Source organism: Clarias gariepinus, chromosome 1 (genome assembly GCF_024256425.1).
Source record: "Clarias gariepinus isolate MV-2021 ecotype Netherlands chromosome 1, CGAR_prim_01v2, whole genome shotgun sequence".
NCBI lineage: Eukaryota > Metazoa > Chordata > Actinopteri > Siluriformes > Clariidae > Clarias > Clarias gariepinus.
In genome coordinates this window covers 5,751,895-5,769,523 of record NC_071100.1, presented here as the reverse complement: position 1 = coordinate 5,769,523, position 17,629 = coordinate 5,751,895, and the positions used below count along the sequence as shown (strand labels likewise).

The following is a 17,629-nucleotide window of genomic DNA, read 5'->3' as shown; positions in this document are numbered from 1 at the left end:
TATAGACCTGACCAAACATCATTCTAAAGTTGTTGCACTTAAGCATTCCTTCTACAACTACCTCAACAGCTTGTTCAGGCTCCTCCAGTATCTCCAAAAGGCCAACCGTCACCGTCTGACCCCCCAATCCTCCACAGCGGGGGTCTGCTTAAAGACAACAGGAGAATTTAGTAAAGACAAATATAAATAAACTTAACAGAATATCTAGTTGTGATAAAAATAAAAGATATTAGTAAACCTACACCAAGGAGTGTGTAAAATACTGTTTTGGGGAATTCTGGAATGTAAATAAACTGTGCTAATGTTAACCATTGAAATTTGTTAGCATTAACCCCGGTCTGTCTGTATTATCATCTGCATTAAATTAACCGAAAATTTACTCAATGCGCTTTTCATACAAATAAGTTTAGCAATATACCACTCATATATGAGCATTAGTTCATCTCTGAAGCCAAACTATAACTTACCGAGTACTGAAGCCCCCCACACTCCCCTCCCCACACACACCTTCCCTCACACACACACCCCTCCCCCATTCCTTAACTGATAAACACTTCAGAGGTTTTATCCAGGTCGTTAACTAAACGCTCGCGCTACCGTGCAAACTCACGGCCAAAATGGGTAAAATATAAACCTGGTTATGAGCGTTTAGCTCGCTAGCTCTTGTACATCTACCCTCAGCCTGTGTCCCTCATTAACTGCATCACATTATATTTACAGAAATAACCTGCAGATTAACTCTTACCTAAAAAATAAATAAATGTTCAATTTATCCAGACAACACTCAGATTCTGAAGGTATTTTTAGAGAGCACAAACACACTTCCTCGGGCAGCTCGAAGCTTTCGAAGCTTTAGCATCTTTTTGATTAAAAGGGGAGTGACATTGTGAGTTTGTGACACTGACAGTAAGCTGTAATGTTAATTTAAGATTTCGTAAACAGATCATTAAGTTATCTAAAGTTACATCTGACTGCTGCTGGTGCTGCCAGTGATTTTCAAAAGGGCCAATAAAAAACTAAACTGGGAAATAAACTGTAAACTACCCCAAACAAATGTTATATATATAAAAAATAAATAAATAAATAAATAAATAGTCACCACTTACCGCGAATAGTCCATTAAGCCGCCATTTTCATCTCTGTAGTGCAGTTTGATAGTGTTAGTTCGGTGGGGGTGGGGTGGGTTGTTAAAACCATGTGATTGCAACTCAGCGCAGCTAAATTGTTGGCGTGTGTTAACGTGTTCTTAAGAACCAGGTAAATGAATAAATAGGGCGTGAATGGGCATGTTTACTGTGAAATCTTGACACGCCTTTCTGGCAGTAGGGGGAGGGGGAATTACTGCGTGCATAGGGCAGCTGTACGACATTCGCACACCATTCACACAGCTACAGCTAGTTGACGTGGCTCCATCTGTATTTGGCGTTTTTCTGGATTTCTGGTTATCAGATTGTTTTGGGTAAATTTATCAAATTTATTCTGTTTTCTAACTATTCTGGGAACAGGCACAATTTCTATAGGACAAGCTATGTGTGCGCGTCTATCAGTGTGGTGGGTTGTAATGTGGCTAATATCTAAGAAATCTACGTTATGACTTACCACCAGTCAGATGGTTCATAGTGTCCTGGAGATGTTGTGAGAGAGTACTGCTGTTTCAGCCCTGCTAGGGTGCAGGCCATCGGTGTGGTAGCGCCTAGGACGCTCCCAGAAAACATTCCAATTATCAACAAAGTGTAATCTCTGTTGCTGACACCAAGATTGTTACCATTTATTAAAAGCAAACAATCTACTGAACCTCTCTGTTCATCAATGAAATGTGGGAAGCGGTCCAAATACGATGATTATTTCATAGCACATGTGGGTGATGTGCTACGGACCTTCTCAACCAGGCTCCTGAAATCTTTCTTTAGGATCTCCATCTGCCTCAATCTTGTGTCGTTCGTGCCAGCATGAAGAGTGTGCACCATACCTTTAGCTGTGGTAGCACAGCCGTGCCAGACGATGGAGTTTTTCGATGATCAGCGCGTCGTGTATCGTCTCGCGAAGAGAACTGAAGTGGTTTCGGGTCGCGATCACGAAGAGGTCCGAGAGGCTGTGGAGAGGTCCGCGTCCAATCTTTTTTTTGTGAGCGTGGCATAAATGCAGAGGTAGAGGCAGATATAGCCTTCTTTATTGATGATATATTAAAGCAAATCTAAACCGAAAGCTCTTTTCTTTGAGCTCTCAAGAATTTTTAACATTCTTCCAAGAAAACAACCATCACAAATAAACACAACTAATGCTAGACGCCTGACTGAACTTCAGTCAGGCTATTTATACTAATTAACTTAATTACTTTCCTTACCTCAGGTGGGTGTTCCCCTCACCTGACCGAGGTGGAGTCTGGGACATGAAGTCCAACTTAAAAAAAACTATAAACAAATAATCAGGGGGCGTTTGGCGCCCTCTAGGGGTTAACCCTTACAGGATATGTAGGTTAAACTGCAAAAAGATTTAAGATAAAAACACGAAATCTTAATTTTTTTTGTTTGGGTTTTATTGTTTGTTTTTGCAAATATCATGACACCATTAACAACATCTTAGCATTAATGTTAACCAATTTTAACCATTAATTAGTTTTACTGTTTTAATTACAGTAATGATTCCTTTTTTTTATTCCTACACATGCATCCTACATTACTAACTAAACTAAACATTATTGAATTGAAATATTAAAATACCATCCAGGGTCCACTGTTCAATCATTTTCCACCCCTCACTCACCCACCAATGAAATAACTTCAGAATGAACAGTTTAACAATAAAGAATATAATAAAAGAACACAAGTGTTGGACACAAGTGAAGAAGCTGGCAATACAAGAAGCTTTCTACTCTCTTCATTTAAAGTTAGCAATGTTGGTAATCAACGAAAGAACCTTGGGATTAACAGACTGCTGTTTTTTAGACTCTTTTCTCTCCACCTTGGTCCCTTTATCTGGATTTATTTTGAAAAGGCACCTACAAAGACAGATAAAAACTTATTATAAGGCCATAAACAATATGATCAGCAATTCTGTGGATAAGCTATATTATTTTTTATAATTAAGCATTTTCTTTTAAATTATAATTAAAAAACAGTTTTAAATAGTGTATTCCATTGAATAATAATACAGAGGTCCAGTAATCTAGTACTATAGGTTGCATTTGTATACACCTTTTTTTGATATATATATATATATATATATATATATATATATATATATATATATATATATTACATTTTCTAGTGACACTTTCAAGTCTTACCTCTGCATGAACTCCAGAGTTGCACCAAGTTCCGCTGGATAGCTGATGTTGAGGCAGTAGTACATCACAAACATCATTTGAAGGGCCTCATCACAATTTGTGATATCATCTTTCACAACGATCTGGTCCACAGCAATCATGAAGCGCCCGGCTGTCAGAGGAGAACTCCCTACAGTACACACAAGAAATAATAAGAGAAAACAATTTAGTTAAAAGAACACCAAGTGTAATCCAAGTGACTTGCGTGGTTTAACCAAAGTTTTATAAAACAATACAATTACTATAAAAATAAAGTTTATACATTTAATAAACTTATGTATACAATAAAAGATGTGAAAAAAATGTGGTATGTGTGGACACTAATAAGTTGTGACTTGATACTATACCCATTAATAAACAACCTCTTTATAATATAAAGTGCCAAAATTTGTTCAAAAGCCTTCAATTAATAAATGACATCGATTACACTGATGATAGAGCACCAACTTATTGGTTACCATCCACAGCTTTAAAGTATCAACATAAAAATCAGTCATCTTTAAACAAATTTGTGCTGTAAAAAGGGGCAAAAGTCATTCATGTTTTGAACGACATATTTGTGATTACATGGCAATTGTTTCTTACTGCTTGACTACCCTCTAAATTAATAACTTTTCAAAAATGAAGAGTGGAATTAAATTACTATTACTACCACCAGGGTCAAATAAAATACCACTACTACTACTACTACTACTAATAATAATAATAATTAACCCTTCAGCTTAATATATATAAGGGTTTACTAGTATCCCCAGCAAGCTCCAGAAGTGATATACTTGATATAAATTAAAATGCCTTTTGGTTAAGTGAGAGAAAATAAAAATTCATACCACAAACAACAATGCAAGGTGTGCTGGGTAGTTGATCAACTTCAGATGGAAGACTTGTCTCATCAACCAAGAGGAACATTTTGGCCTGTACTTCATTAAAGTATTTCAGAAGTAGCAACACACATCCAGTAAGATCAGCATGTAATTCCTTTGCTTCAGCAATTTCCATGCCTGATAAGATGTCCTCAATTTTGCTCTTCTTCTCATGGGAGATGAGATATGAAATGACTCGTTTACATTTACTTGAAATGACTTTTCTATCAACATCCATACCTGTTAACTCTTTGAAGTGAACCATTATGCCACACATCTCGAACAGATATGGCCAGTCTTTTACCAGAACAGGGGTCTCCATTCCATTTATGATGTTGCTTCTCTGAGTGTAGAAAGTTGCCACCATTTTTTTTTCAATACTTTTAGTGTTCTTGCTTTTGTTTTTGTGCATGTTCTTTAATTCCTCTTGTGTACATTTCTGAGTCTCTTCCGTTTCATTAGGTGGCAGGTGTTTTGGGTGCCAGTTTATACAGCCATACGTATCCACTCTTATCTTGGAAGGTCGGTCGTCTCCCTCACTTGTGCTGGATGCCTGTCTTTTCAGGAAAAGAGAGTTTTTTCCCCTTTTTATGTTGTCAATTCTATTCTGCAGCTGCTTGGTGAGGGAGTCATAACCACTACCTACAACTTGATCTTCAATTATATCTCGGAATGACTGAGGATATGTTGAAACAATCTTCCTGGCAATTTCACTAAAATGTTTCTTCCGTGGTGAAGGGCAGATGGTCAGGATCTCAGCTACTATCAGTCGAATCAGTTCACGTCTTTCACGTACTGTTGGTCGCTCCTTGTTTTTTAGCTTTCTGGTAAATTCTGATGGCATTTTACTCCAGGGTATCTTAAAATTAAAGTGCCAGTTGTTGTCCACTGGAAAGGGTCTATGAGGGTTTGAGATTTCACTTGAACTTGTAGATGGCGGAGAGTTGGAATTATCTGCAATGTATTCACCTAAAGAGAGAAAATATGTATTAAAAAAAAAAGTGTTCATTAAATTGAAGCAATAACTACAAACCCTGTAACATTATTGAGGTATAATACTTTATGTAGGCTTTAGATATACTTAATGTACCTCTGTTTAATTAATCATTAGAAGATAATATTTTTTTAAATCAGCCAAAAGTTTTAAATCAAACACACTTGTAGGTGAAGGCTCTCTGCATAGTGCTAGATTCGGCTGAGCTCTGGTAAGTCGATCAGGAATCTTATCTTCATCCTTCTCACCTAAAGAGACATAAAAGGAATTACCCTTGCAATCAATCGCTTGCAAAGCTAGTATAATAGAATTAATCTCTTACTGTATGTTGTGAGAATATACTGTAATATACTTGCAATAAAATATACTTACATAAAGCATTTATACGTCCAATAAATTTTCTAGCTTCTATTGGCCTTAGGACATTAACAAGATCTCGCTCCTGGACATATTTTAGATCTTCCAGGGTTTCCACACCTAAAGACTGGAGAGTCTCCAACATCAGGTCTTTTGAACTTGAATTTGGCAGCACAGATCCAATGAAGTCAGCAAGCTCACTGTCTACATCACCCATTACTAAGAAAAAAGGGGTAAGACATACTTTAGTCATACTAACCCTAGTTTCTGTTTTGACAACTCAAAACCAGTAAAATATTTAGGGCACAATGTCGTACAGTTAACCAAAACCTAATTTATAAGCCTTTAAGATATCGTCAAACATGACTTTAAAGTCCACAGTCAAGTAGAATCAACATTATATTAACTGGTGCTCAGTCACAATCACGGTTACTTTTTCCTACTCAGCATCTACTATGCTGTGCTTAAGAGAAATGACTCTAGTTCCGCACAATTGATAAACAGGCAATGGATAATAATCCAACAACCGCTCTCCATTTAGCAACTTTATGTCCTCACATGCTGTGTGAATTTCATACAGTCCCAACTCCTCCAAGTAAGATGAACTATGAGGAGTTACAAGGAAGTACACATTTTTATCCATCATTAATATGAGTTCGATTTGTCCAAACTCTGTTGGCATGCAAGGACTTGTGCAAAGGAAAAAGCTCTTTTTGTAAAAAGTGCCTCTCCACAGTACCTCAGTAGATGCTATGAGAGCACATTGATCAGGAAAGCTTGCTTCTATTGCACTGCGTACTGCCTCATTATACAAGTCAGCGTGGAAAGGCGTGGACTGTTTCACTTGCAAAGTAGGAGCAAAGACAGAACTGGAGTATAGATATGTTTGGAGAAGTTGGTGGTTATTCGCACGTGTTTGGCAGCCATTTTTGTAGTTTTATGTTCTTCTTATACATCTTTTAAAGTAAGAATGCTTTTAAATTGGCCGCATTGTCCACAGTCTTATCAGAGGGCCAAACTTCAGTATCAAAGCAGGATAATGCAAAATGTAATGGTGTTTCGGTTTTAGTTTTTAGATCAGGAAACATCTACCTTCTTGTCTCTAAATACTCCTCAAGTAGAACACTGAGCAATGCAATCTGAGAGTCAGCGATTTAAGGGGCACATATTAATTCCACAACTTCTTTCAAGTGGACAGTTAGTTGCCATATTGGGTCATCAGTGTCTGCTATCTTTTCACCTATTATAATAGGAAGAAGCCTCAGGAGAGACCAGTTTTTTGTTGCATTGCCACCTACTTTATCTCCTTTTTCTGCAACCTCTGAAGGAGTAGAAGTTGCATCAGATCCACGATAGCTAAACTGCTTGATTCTTCGGTTTAGCTGACTGTAGGTGATTTCTTCACCTTCACAAAGTCATATGCCACAACTCCTTCAAACACATCATGACCAATACGAGGTAGGAGGCCAGACTGACAGACATGAAAGTAGATGAGGGAGTTGAAAACTGAATCAAATTTTACACCTCTGCTTTCTGTCAGGGCACCACTTTGTATTTCTTGTACAGCCTCATTGTAGTTTTGCACTGTTCTGAGTGGGGCTCCTTGAGAATCATGGAACTCACTTCTAGTTACCAGACAATATCTACAGAAGTAAGCAGAAGTACTGAAATTCTCTGTGAAACCTCCAATATTGTGGGATCCCAAATTATCGCCAGCAATGCAAAAAAGTGTTGCCTTAACAACATGCCCAGAGAAGTCCATTTGTCTCTAGTTCCTTTATATCTGACAGCATTGTGGAGAACACGTTGTCATGTCCAAAATATTTAAAGTGTTCCTTTCTACACAGGAGCACAGGCTGTAGGTTTTCAATGCAGGATCAATAAAATGGGTCAAGGTTGGCCAGTGTAAAGTAAACCCCAAGTATCTTGTTTTTTTGTTTTTTTTCGCTGAACCAAGTGGGTTAACAATCTCGAAAGCATCTTGATATAGTATGAGCTTTATACTTACACCTGACTCCGCAAACAGTGCATTACTTTTCTACACTGAATCATTATTCACATCATTAAATACATGTGAAGTGTCATCTACAGGCTTTGTACATTCTTGCCACACAATTGGATCTTTTAGCAAAGCCTGCAAAGTTTCTCTTATTGGGATATACTGAACAAACTGTTCCTTTCAGTTTTCATCAGTGCCTAAACTAATTGTTTGAAGATGCACATAAGAGACGTTTTTCTAAAAATAATGCCATCTCAAATAGTCAGTAAAGAGTACACAGCTACATGATGCATGCAAGCTATTGTCATTTAAAATTGTCAGAATCTCACTGATTTCCGACTCACTCAATTGGGTATTTGCTTGCAGGGCACCTTTAAGTACATTTACTGTGTACTGGTGACACACATCAGTAAGACTGTCTACTTGTTCCACAATCATCTGAATGGTTGAGGAAGGTACAAGGTATTTGGCCTGTAGCTTCATATAAAACATTGCTAAATTCTTCATATATAGTCCTTTCATATCAGATGGGCCCAGGATATCCTCATGCTCATCAGTGCTTACATCTGATGGACTATTAGCAACAGCAAGTGACTGACTGGGCACAGAATGAACCAAATGCACAGATGAGACCTGCACAGATTTAGCATTTTTATGATATCTAGAGAGGTTGACACAACCTTTAAATTGGCACTTCTTTACCACTTTCTAAACCTCTTCTTTCTTCGATACATGCAATTTCAAGTGATCTAAAAGTTCTTTCAAATCTTTGCACTTTTCCTGGCAATGTAAATTTTGACATTTCAGTGGACCCTGGACTGCTTCACCCTGCAACACAGTTAAAATATGACTTTCAAAGGAATTGTATTTTGTGAATCTCGATTTGCACCCAACTATACAGCATGCATATTCACTGTGTGCTTCATTTTTGTGTAATTGTTGGTGATTTACATACCCTTTCATTGTTTTATGAAAATGCCACATACTGTACAGGATATGTAAAAGTTTTTAGAACACTCGCCATATTGCAGACTCACTTCAAAATATCGTATTGTCACCTTGCTCCAGGTAGGAAATATTCCAAAGCCTGCAAACAAGTGAGGAAGAGAAAGAGACAGATTTTTGAATGCTTGGCTAAAAATTAAGTAAGTAACATTGTATACACCAATTACTTTGCCATGAAATTATAACAAGAAAGTCGCTAATTCCTGATTAATCGGGAAAAATGACATCCCTGTAATCTTTGAGAAAATTCCCTGATTATATGCTGCATAGTTAATATCCTTATGAAATAAAATGGTGTTAGTTTACCTATACAATGTGACTATTTAGTGACAAATTTATTTTTGTTATAACAGCTTTGTAAATCAATTACACTTAATTTACTTACTATTTGACAACAAATAATGTTTTCCTTTTCAAACTCGGGAGTGCTTTTTTTTTTTTTTTTACCCCGAAAACCCGAGTCAACCTTTATTTTAAACGAAACAATTATCTTTCACTTAACACTTTTGACACTACAGTATGTACTGGGCCAAGTTAATGGATTTAATGAGAGATTGCAAGGTATATTTTGTTGGTGCTGCTAGCAGGTGGTCATAAGTTAGCCAGGGTCACACAAATACAGCCGCAAAAATACAACACAAGGCTGTTAGCAACTCAAAAATAAACAGAATAATAAACAAATAAACTTGAAGCTAAAACTCTGCTGCAATCTAGCCAATTTAACGCCTCATCCACATTACCTACCTTGTCTTCGGTAGTTTATCAAGATGTACAGTTAATAAATTCTATTTTAGAATGTATCAATAAATAAGTCAAATAATTTGAGTCAAAACTTTTGAAATTACTTTTTCAAAGCAAACGTGTTTCTTGTAACTCTCGTTTCTGGAACACAGCTAGAGCATCCTCACTGCGCCTTGCCGCCTTCTCCATATATGGCGCGCTTCTTCCTGTGTGCAACTTGCAGTGGTGTCCTGATGCCTGAAAAATGTTTGCTCTGTAAATCGTTTTCTAAACACAGAATAGTACGATATTTATTTGCATAAGCGTTATAGTTTTACTTTCAAATCTAATACCGCTCCTCGCTCACTAGCTAGGCGGCCTCCCCGTGTGCGAAGGAGCGAGGCCACGGAATGAGGCACGGCTGGTGAGCCATCTCAATTAATGATCCCGGGCTTCTCCCTGCGCTATAAAACAAAGCGGGGAGTGTAGCTCTGCCCGCTGCCCACCTCTCACCAGTCTGTGCCCGCATGCCAGTGAGGCACTGCAGACAAGACCTGCGCGTGCACAACATTTGTTCTCTTTCTTTCTGCCCTGGCTCCTTTAACCCTTTCCTTTCCTGTTTTTCCTTATATATAAAATCGTTCTTTATTAAGAAGTTCACATCATACAAAGATGACTACAAAAAACATTCTGTTCTTAACTCTGAACATCTGTGAAAAGCTAAGTGGTTTCAGAAATCCCATGGTTTAAAGAAGAGGCCAGCAAGTTTAAAAAAAAAAATTTTTTTTTAAAAACCTTTTGTTTTAACAGTTAATTTTTTTTTTTATTGTCATTTAAAATCTGTTTAAAAAACAGCTATTTGGTGTATTTCATTTATACAGAATTTCTTTGTAAAATCATGTCTCACATTTCAATTAACAGTTTATTGTTGTTGTATTAATCATAATTTCTGTCACTTAAGAAAACAGAGAAAAAACTGTAAATTTTTTTGGCAAAAAATGTAAAAAAAATAATAATAATAAATTACAGTGTAGTGGATTTAGACCAAAGAAAACTTTAAAGTCTGCAGTCTTTACACTGTATACATTTTTAATTTATCCAAGCAGAAAACGAAATATTTTATTATTAAACAAACCAAATAATATATGGTTCATGTGGTAAAAATCCAAAGCTGATCATTTTCCTGAAACTGCATATTTTGAAATGGTTAATTCATTTTTTACCACAAGACTTTGTCAATGTTATTAATAATAATAATAATAATAATAATAATAATAACATTTATTTTTCTAGATACATGTTATAGTGTGTAAAAAACAACCAGTTCTTACAGTAAAAAATATTATAAAAATAACATTTAATGCAGTTTTTTTTTTTGGATTATTAATGCTGAATGTATTAACAGGTGGTTAACCTCGCCCAGTTCAAAGACATGAAGATTATTTTAAACTGGTGTTTAAATTTTTTCCGGAGTGTTTTACTAAATATGTAAGTGTGTGTGCATGTTTGTATGCATTTGTTATGAATTAGCACCTATCTAGTTTCTACCCTTCCTAGTGCCCCAAGTCCCTTGGGACAGGCTCCAGGACTCCCATGGGTACAGGTTAAGTGATGTGGAGAATGAGTGGGTTAGTGAAAGTATCATTCTTATTTATTTTTAATTGCTCTGAGCAATTAAAAATAAAAAGTGTGAAAAGTGAAAGTATCATTCTTATTTATTTTTTCCCACTTTCACATATATATTCCCACCGGGAAAACTCCCGGTACTCCAGATGGCCAGTCCGCCACTGTGCGGATCATATAGTCATATAGACAAGTAAGAAAAAAACAAAAGGACAAAAAGGGTAAAGCTACTTGGTTAGTCATTTTTAAATTATCCGCGGTGCACATGCATGCGTATTTTATTTAATTCGCTTAATGTAGCAAATAAAAGACGCGACATTAAGAGAGAGAGAAAAAAAACACTGTCCGCATTCAGTCAGTACAATAAAAGGAGTTTTACACTAGACGGAGACACTGACCTTTACTTGCGCTCGGATAAATGTCTCGCTTCTCCGTGTCCTCAGGACAGAAGGTGAAATGCTGTTGGCTCTTAGATAAACTCACAGCACCTTTTGATGAACGCTTTAATCTCTGTGATGTTAAACACCATACGTCATTATGACAACGACATTAAAGATGGAAATTATTACGTTTAGCCCTAATCTTCGTGACAGGGTCGCTGTACAGATCTCTAAATAGATTTCAAAAATAGCAATGTATTAATAATTATAACTATCCACCGTTTGTACTGATGTTTCCAATAAAGAATGCTGTTGTAATAAAATTTAAAGACATTAGATATTGTATTTTATCTTGGGAAGACAGTTTGTGGCGGTTTAACACCAATTATGACGCAACAATGCTCTTGATATTTTCGATAATGTTGTTGGTCTATTCGTTTCCAAATCAAACGGATAACGGCTCGTTTTCCGAATTCTAATTTTGCTCTCAAATAAAAAATTTATATATATTTTAAAAATCCCATTGGACAAGTGGCATGACTCTTGTTTCTTCACATTTTGTGTTTTATGTCATTATTATTATTTTTTTATTCTATTTAAACATGCATGACGATTTATATTGCATTTGATGAAGACAGTCATGTAAACATTTGAGAAACTGCCTCTAAATGAGCGTGAATGCAGGGGCTTGAACACATTTAGAGGTACTACGAAAGACCTTTATATATTTTTACTTTTTAGTGCTTTTTCATCCGTTTTTGGAAACAAATCTAAAAAAAAAATGGTTTCTTGTATATTGGCTTTGTTTGTTTTACATCGAACAAAGAATGCACGTATCATACTTGGATCGCTGATGATATTACTATCTTTATAATGAATGAAAAAGAAAACGTATAAGCTGCCATCCGTTTTTGTTAAAAAAAATCAATCAGAAAGATCCCAAGCCAATGTCCATACTCTAATGACAGAAATGCAAACTTAATTTGATATTTGGCTTACGAGGGACTTATTATTATAGGATCTGATACACAAATTCCTTTCAAATTTTTTTAAACTCTGTATGGAAAATCAAGCAGCACAATGTGCATAGAAATATCTTATGTGACTCGAATGATCTAGCAGGCTTGAATATGCTTGATTTTCCGTGATCTAATATGCATTTTAAGTTAAATTCATAAAAAAAAGTTAACAAGTTAATTATTTATATAATAATAATAATAATAATAATAATATAGTATATATAGAAGTTCTGTTCAATATCTTTGACATTGAGTAATTTCTTTTTGGTGGCTCTTTTGCACTGTGAGCACTGTGAGCACTGTGGCCTCACACTTTGCACCTCTAGTGTCCGGGTTCGATTTCCGGCCAGGTTTGATTCCCGTTTCTGTGTGCATGGAGTTTGCATGTTCACCCTGTGTTTGGTAGGTTTCCTCCGGCTACTCCAGTTTTCTCCCTAAGTTGCCTGTAGTGTGTGTTCTCGTGCCCCAAGTCTCCTGGGACAGGTTTTAGGCACCAGCTAAAAAGCAGAAAAACATTCAGGTGTTTACTTACTTGCCTATATTGCTTAGTTCTGTATTCAGGGTCATAGGGGGCCTGGAGCCTACTTCTTGGGTGGGGTACCAATCCATTGCAGGGCACGCACACACACACACACACACACACACACACACACACACAATGGGCAATTCGGAAACGCCAATTAACCTGAATCTAAAAATGGGAATCTAACCTGGCTGGGAATTAAACCCAGACACTGGAGGTGCAAGGCGCCACCTATCCAGCTATTCAATGCGAGCTAAAATCCTATTTTAAGATAAATGTCCTGTGTGTTTTAACCTGAAGAGGATCTGAACAGAAAAATAAGTAACCATACAAACTGTTCAATCAATCTGTAGCAATGCTAACCACTTCATATTTTTTTTTTCCTCCTGTTGCCTCCTACACTGGCCTCTTCATGTTCTCAAATATTGAAATGATACATTACCGCCACCTACTGATGAGATGTGTGGATCATTCATTTATGTATCACTGTTCAGTTCTTCAGTTTTCACTGTTCATTCATCTTTACAGTCAAATCCTCCTGAGACCTAGACTCTTTTGTTCTGTACATTGCATTTTTTACTAACCGTTTGTCTTTATTCATATCCGATAACTATAAATTTAATCAATGTCTTCAAGAAGATTGGCTAAGGAACTTTCATCATATATGTACATATATATATTGTAGCATTTTACCGCCGAGAAGAATGTTGGAGAGACGAGTGAGCTTACTTGCTTCCCAATGCAATGGCTGGGAGTACTTTATTTTATACCCACAGTCAAACAAAAGCATGAACAGCACATTCACACAAAACCAACCTCAAATTCAGCCTCAGCATGAACTGGAGCACATTCCACACATCACACACCCACCACACACAAACAGGGTCGAAGCCACTAACCCAAACACCTTTCCCCAACATGGTGAACACACCGACATCCCAGCAAGGCATGCTGGTCGTCAGCCACCGCCCCACCCACGCCACAATATATATATATATATATATATATATATATATATATATATATATATATATATATATAATTGATAATACCGAATTCAGTTTTAGATTTCAGTTTCATGAATGTTAGTTTCTAGTTAGTTACTATGACAAAATACTTCATGAAGCTAAACTGGTTTACTTAAATAGGTTTTTCTCCACTTTAGACATGCTGTGTGCTTTTCTTTCAGACAGTTGATATTTTAGAATTTTAGATGTTTTTATTTCATGCACTTTGTATCTGGGTGACACTGGACAGGTTTCCACAGCAACAGTTTATCAGGCTGTCAGAGATATGACCCTGAAACACTTATTGTAAACTGGCTTAATGCTTTAAAGTCACAGAAATCTCATCGAAAAAAGTAATCACACAACATTGCAGGCAGGATCAATAATACATTTATATTTCAGCATTTGGCAGACACCCTTATCCAGAGCAACTTAAATTTATATCTCATTACACATCTGAAGGTCTTGCTCAAGGGCCCAACATAAGCAACTTGGTAGCAGAAGGTTTGAACCTAGGATTTTTGGGACCATACTCCAATGATTTAACCACTGAGCTACCCCACCCCTAATGGAGTTGGTATGACAGTGCAAGTAATATTATAATGCATGTGCCATTCGCTACATCATTGCTGCAATAAGAGAAGAATGATGTTTTACTCATCCAGTTGGAGACATGGATACTAATATTGACTGTGAATAATACTTTTCTGACACCTTCTGGCCAACATATGCAATTATTATTTTTTTGCCTCTATGGAGCAATGTGGTGTAATATTAAGAAGCTGAAAAAAGTGCTCTATTGATCTAACTCAGAAAAATTCATTGTCTATTCTGTTGGGTCTATTATTTAATTTAATTGTTTACCAGAATTCTGGGATAATTTAATATTTAATTATGACAATATTTTTGCCCCTTCAGAGTGATACTTTAAATATCACATATAGAGCACAACTATGATAACAAGTACACATTTAGGCCTCGAATAACCTTATCTGTGGATATACAGTAAGTGCTGCATTTTTGTTACTAAAGTTGAAACAGTTTCACATCATAAACAGAACAAAACCACATGTGACTTTCAATATGTTTTTAAATAAAGGTTTCTTGTACTTCAAATTAGCTTTTTTTTCTTTAATACATTACTGCTCAAATATAAATAGTTTTAAAAAATGTATATATGGTTATTAATAGTAATAAATATTATCAGATCTGAATTAAGAAATTAAGGGTACATGTCATAAATTATTTTCTCTACCATCTCTCTCTCTCTCTCTCTCTCTCTCTCTCTCTCTCTCTCTCTTTTGCACACACACAGACACACACACCCCCCCCCACACACACACAAGCATGTACTCTATGACCCTTTCTGTAAGAACACAGGAAGTATTGAGGCATTGTTATACACCACTCCTCTGTCAGTCAGTCAGTCAGTCATTATAGAGACAAGATGGATCTCAGTCCTCTCCCTGTGATGCTCTGTGAGTAAATGTTCTCTTTGTGTCTTCATTAGAGTGAGTGTTGGGTATAAAGTTGTTCATCTGCAGTCTGAATGTCCTGAGTGATGAGCTTATTGTGTGATTAGGACATTGTGTGTACTTCAGCATGACTGCTCAGGTGGATCAGTGGATTTATATCTGTTATGAGAAGGGTTTAGTTTGATGTGTAACTACTCTCAGTAACTATGTTAGTTTAACAGGTAAAAGTACAGCCTAATGATAAACTTTTTATAATCCCTTGATCTGCTAAAAGAAGATAGCTGGATGACTTCTTATTTAGTTATTTGTTTTATAAACTCTCTCTCTCTCTCTCTCTCTCTCTCTCTCTCTGTCCCCAAAACCCCACACACCTAACCACATTGTCTATTTTGGTTCAGTTTTTTTTCTGCCATACAAGCTCAGTGAAGAAGGTGTGATGCAGATGTCTGCATGCACATTTAACCAATAACTTTTAACAATTGATGGTTGACAGACACAACAACACTGTTTACTTATTATGCAAAATCTACCCAAACTGAAAATCAACACAAAATTAAAGCCAGAGTTTGTCTAAATATATGAATTGTTCAGGGTCTCTGACTAATTCTTTCAATTTCCGTTGGATACGCACATAAATTCATAATAGTCTTACTTAAAAACTAGACAAGAAGGCAAGGTTAACATTTTTGGAATGTAACAGCCCAGCTCGTCCTAAATATTTGGGGTAGGTTGGAGTAGATAGACTGTGACTGGCAAAACAATGCATGCTTATTAAGTTGAATGGATGTCCTCCCCATTTATGTTCTGACAAAAATGCTTGAATATGATTGATAGGGACGTCCTAGCATCACAGTCTAATAGCCATCTGCATAGAGCACCAGAGTGTCCAGAGTGAATACAGAAGGAAGACTTTCCATACCATGCTTCAAAAACAGGTTTAGCGCTCTGCTTAAAGGTCCATTGGATCATTTACCTGCCGGATTCTACAGGGCCAGCACAAAGAACACAGCTTTACAGAAATATACATTCAGGATCCGTCTGTAAAATAAAATAAAATAAATAAACATCACTAACAATTGGTTTTCTTCATTGTGTAATGTGAGAGTTTTTAATTGCCACCATCATCTGTACAAAACTCTTAGATTACAGGATGAAGTAATCTTACCCTTCCTTGAAGAACAAAATAATCACTCCCTGTTATGCCTGAAACATGCCATAGTCAGTCTAAGTCATACCCTTTTTTGACTACCCTTATCTTTAAAGTCCTGTTTGCACCACCTGCTGGCTTTGAGAATATCTTGCCAACCACCAGCAGCCAGACCACCACCTGACTTTAGGAAAGTTTTGCTAGTGCCATTTCTTGTGTTTAAGAATGAGATGTTAATGCCATGAATGGCTTTGAAAACATCATATTGATGCCATGGCCTGGCATTGAGAACATTGTGCTGGCACCTCCATCTGGCTTTAAGAAAGTCATGCTGGCCCACTTCTGGCTTTGAGAATGTTGTGCCTGGCCTACCCTACAATCAAGAATGTTCAAGGAAAAAAGCTATTTTTTCATCTGTTTGTGTAGTGCCTGCTTTGGTTTTTTAGTGCCATCCTATGAAGGGCCAAACCACACTGAGATGCAGTGTCACTGGAGAATGCTCCAGTATCCTGGAGCAGAGGTGGGAGTTTTTAAGTCTCTTAAGATAATACAGGTCCTGTTGTGCTTTTTAATCAGGACAGTAGAGTGTAGTGATTAGGTGCGTACCTCAGAGATGTGAAAAGCTGGGCAGATGCTCAACAACAGCACTGTTGACGTAAATAGGAGTATGAGTGTGATTGCCAGCTCAGGATGTCCATTGGTCCAGTTACAGAGTGTTGTGCTAATGCCAATCTGTTTCAACTTCAAGACTTGCTTGGGTGAGCTGACTGAATTACATTTACATTTACATTAATGAATTGGCAAAAGTTCTTATCCAGAGTGACATACATAAGTGCATTGAAGTTTCCATCATTGGATAGATACTTACACTGGGTTACTAGGTTACTAACTAAGTGCCATCAGTCAAACACAATTAGGAAGGGGATGTTTTTTTTTAATGGGGGTTGGGGGTGGACTAGTCTAAGTACTGAAGAAATAAATGCATCTTGAGTCGCTGTTTAAAGGTTGTCAAAGAATCTGTACAGACATCTAGAGGTTGTTCATTTCACCACCTAGGTGCCAGAACAGAAATGAGTCTGGATGAATGTCCTCCTTGATCCCTGAGAAATGATGGGACCAGGAAAGCAGTGCTGGAGGTCATGAACTGGTGGCTGGACATTCCCCTTTAGGATCTGACAGGAGCACAAAATTA

At 36.9% G+C, this 17,629-nt stretch overlaps 1 protein-coding gene across 2 annotated transcripts; it reads right to left on the bottom strand.

Moving 5' to 3' along the window:
* Positions 1-2,553: 2,553 nt before the first annotated feature.
* LOC128529429 (uncharacterized) lies at positions 2,554-9,517 on the bottom strand. 2 transcript variants are annotated; one of them, XM_053502916.1, is made up of 7 exons: positions 9,389-9,517; positions 8,576-8,625; positions 5,555-5,758; positions 5,347-5,430; positions 4,156-5,157; positions 3,287-3,455; positions 2,554-2,998 (listed from the first exon to the last, which is right to left on the bottom strand). In XM_053502916.1, the coding sequence occupies exons 3-7, from the start codon at positions 5,754-5,756 to the stop codon at positions 2,878-2,880; spliced, it is 1,578 nt and encodes a 525-aa protein (XP_053358891.1). In that variant the 5' UTR covers positions 5,757-5,758; positions 8,576-8,625; positions 9,389-9,517; the 3' UTR covers positions 2,554-2,877. The 2 variants fall into 2 exon arrangements, with proteins under 2 accessions (XP_053358891.1, XP_053358898.1); XM_053502923.1 differs by lacking the exons at positions 8,576-8,625; positions 9,389-9,517 and adding an exon at positions 8,219-8,358.
* Between the last annotated feature and the right edge of the window lie 8,112 nt (positions 9,518-17,629).